We start from the raw sequence: 2,164 nt of genomic DNA, 5'->3' as shown, positions 1-2,164 counted from the left end.
TTAATAATAAATCTATCAACTACAACATGTCCTCATGTCACTCAAATCAAAGCATGAAAGAGAGAACTCCGAAGACCGGCAACTACACCCAACTTAAAACGATGGAGACAAGAGAAGACTCTCGTTTCTCCTAAGTATCACCCTGCGGGTCTTCTCTTTCCATCTGCAAATGGATCTTTTTCATTATCCTCATTTGTACAGGGAATGGGTCTCACCGAGTCTGATGAAATGAAAAGGTGCTTGTGGATGGTATGTGTGGGAAATGATAATAGACTCATGGAGCACATTCCGAAGAGCGTAGAAAAGAGGGAGCACCTCATCTATTTACCATAACGCCATCGAGCAACCAGCGACAGCGAATCAAAGGTTCTCACAGCGCATGGAAAACCAGACCAGAAATAACGAGGAGTAGGCGAAAAAAATGTACAATAAATTACATTGCCAATTCTAAGCAATAAAAAGAAAAAAAAAAACGAGTAGGAAAAAGAAGACGACGATCTCCGACGATCATGTCCACCTCACATCGGCTGCGAACCTGCGGCGGAGAGGATGTTGGCAATGGTGCTCATGGCCCGCACCTGCATCTCGAGCGCGGCGATGTAGTCCGACGCCTCCTCCAGGATCGTCGCCAAAGGCAGCTTCCGGCAGCCGGGAACCAGCCGGCCCAGAACCCTCGCCTTCCGCTCCAGCGCCTGCGGCTTCGTCTTTTCCGCCGGACGGGAGGCGAAGACGGTGGCGACGCCGCCGAGGGACTTCGGCCCGCCAGCCCGCGCCAGCGCCCGAACCCTGAGCTTGAGCGTCCGGCCGGAGAGGATCGCGCGGCTCCAGCGCGTCTGACCTCGCGCCGCCAGCGCCAGAGCCCGGTCCGCCGCCGCCCGGACAGCGCGGCTGCGCGAGTGATCCGTCGACGCCGCCGGGGAGGACCGGCGGACGCGGCGGAGGGCCTCGACGAGCTTGGAGGAATAGGTTTTCTGCTCGCCCTGCGTCCTCCACTTGGCCAGCGGCTTCTCCGCCCCGCGCTTCCGCTTCCTCTCCCCTCCTCCCTCCTTAGCGGCGGCGGTTCCCCGCTCCGCGTTCGAAATCGCCATCACAAATCTCACAAACCACCTCGATCTCCAACCACTCCAAATCGCCTGCTACGAAAGCGATCGAATCAGTCAAAAAAAGCCCGATACCATCGCCAAATGGTTCCGAGATCGAGATGAAGACGAACAGGAAAAGAAATAATCGAGATTACGAGATCGCATCTGTGTTCATACCTCGCTAAATTCGATCCAAGAGAGGGAGAAATGCGAGAGATTTTGGAGCGGTCGGTAATCGATCGAAGGGAATGGGTTGTTTCGGAGAGGAAAGCCAAGGATCTCTTAAAGAGGAAGGAAGCAGTGGTAATATATCCCTTACCATGACAACCGTCAGCTTCCATATTTAATCCGCTGAGGCATGCCTTCTCGCAACTCTCTTTTCCCCGCCTTCCATATTGACCATTTTGCCCTCGCGTCCCACCGATTTAAGGCTTTTGGGGCTATCTAATTTAACCCGCTATTATCGTCTCGAAGGTCAAATCAGCGGCGAAGGGCCCCAGTACAAGGCTCCCTCGGACGGATTTGCCCTCAACAAATGACGATCGTTGTCATCAGGGTTTCGACGGCTGTGATGAGGTCTACCCATCTCAATGATAAGTGCACGTGGGGCGGTCACTTTGCGTAACTGGAGTTAAAGTTGACCGCCACGGGGGAGAGGAGAGGAGACGACATCCTTTTTCTTAAGTTGGGGTGTCGCGCTGGGCGGTGAGATGTTTGGTTCGGAAAGCAGGAGGGAGTTGCAACATCTGTGAGGGTTTTATTAATAGAAAACATCTCTGAAAACAGAAACAAATCAATTGATTTAAATTTGTGGGTTCGAAAGTGGGTTTGGACGGATGGACGAGTTGTTGACACGTTATCCTATCTGGTTAGTCCCATATGTTATCGAATGATCATCCAACTCGATACGAACCTCGCTCGGCCTCGGATGATTGCAGCAACCTCTCGACGTCAGCATAAATGGTTGAATCGTAACTGTAATTGACATACATCTTCATGATTAAATAATAACCATTCTAATCATCTTGAAATCAATTCTTGTTTCAATTTAATGATTATCTCTGACTAAATATATCACGACG

At 51.4% G+C, this 2,164-nt stretch overlaps 1 protein-coding gene across 2 annotated transcripts; it reads right to left on the bottom strand.

The window, feature by feature from the left end:
• Positions 1-298: 298 nt before the first annotated feature.
• On the bottom strand, positions 299-1,399 carry LOC135612211 (transcription factor bHLH149-like). 2 transcript variants are annotated; one of them, XM_065108199.1, is made up of 2 exons: positions 1,260-1,399; positions 299-1,136 (listed from the first exon to the last, which is right to left on the bottom strand). In XM_065108199.1, exon 2 carries the CDS (start codon positions 1,086-1,088, stop codon positions 519-521), a length of 570 nt encoding a protein of 189 aa, XP_064964271.1. In that variant the 5' UTR covers positions 1,089-1,136; positions 1,260-1,399; the 3' UTR covers positions 299-518. The 2 variants fall into 2 exon arrangements, with proteins under 2 accessions (XP_064964271.1, XP_064964268.1); XM_065108196.1 differs by having other exon boundaries at positions 299-1,133; positions 1,260-1,393.
• Positions 1,400-2,164: the final 765 nt, after the last annotated feature.

The sequence above is a fragment of the Musa acuminata genome, chromosome BXJ1-2, assembly GCF_036884655.1.
Source record: "Musa acuminata AAA Group cultivar baxijiao chromosome BXJ1-2, Cavendish_Baxijiao_AAA, whole genome shotgun sequence".
Classification (NCBI taxonomy): domain Eukaryota; kingdom Viridiplantae; phylum Streptophyta; class Magnoliopsida; order Zingiberales; family Musaceae; genus Musa; species Musa acuminata.
This window is presented reverse-complemented; position numbering and strand designations above follow the sequence as displayed.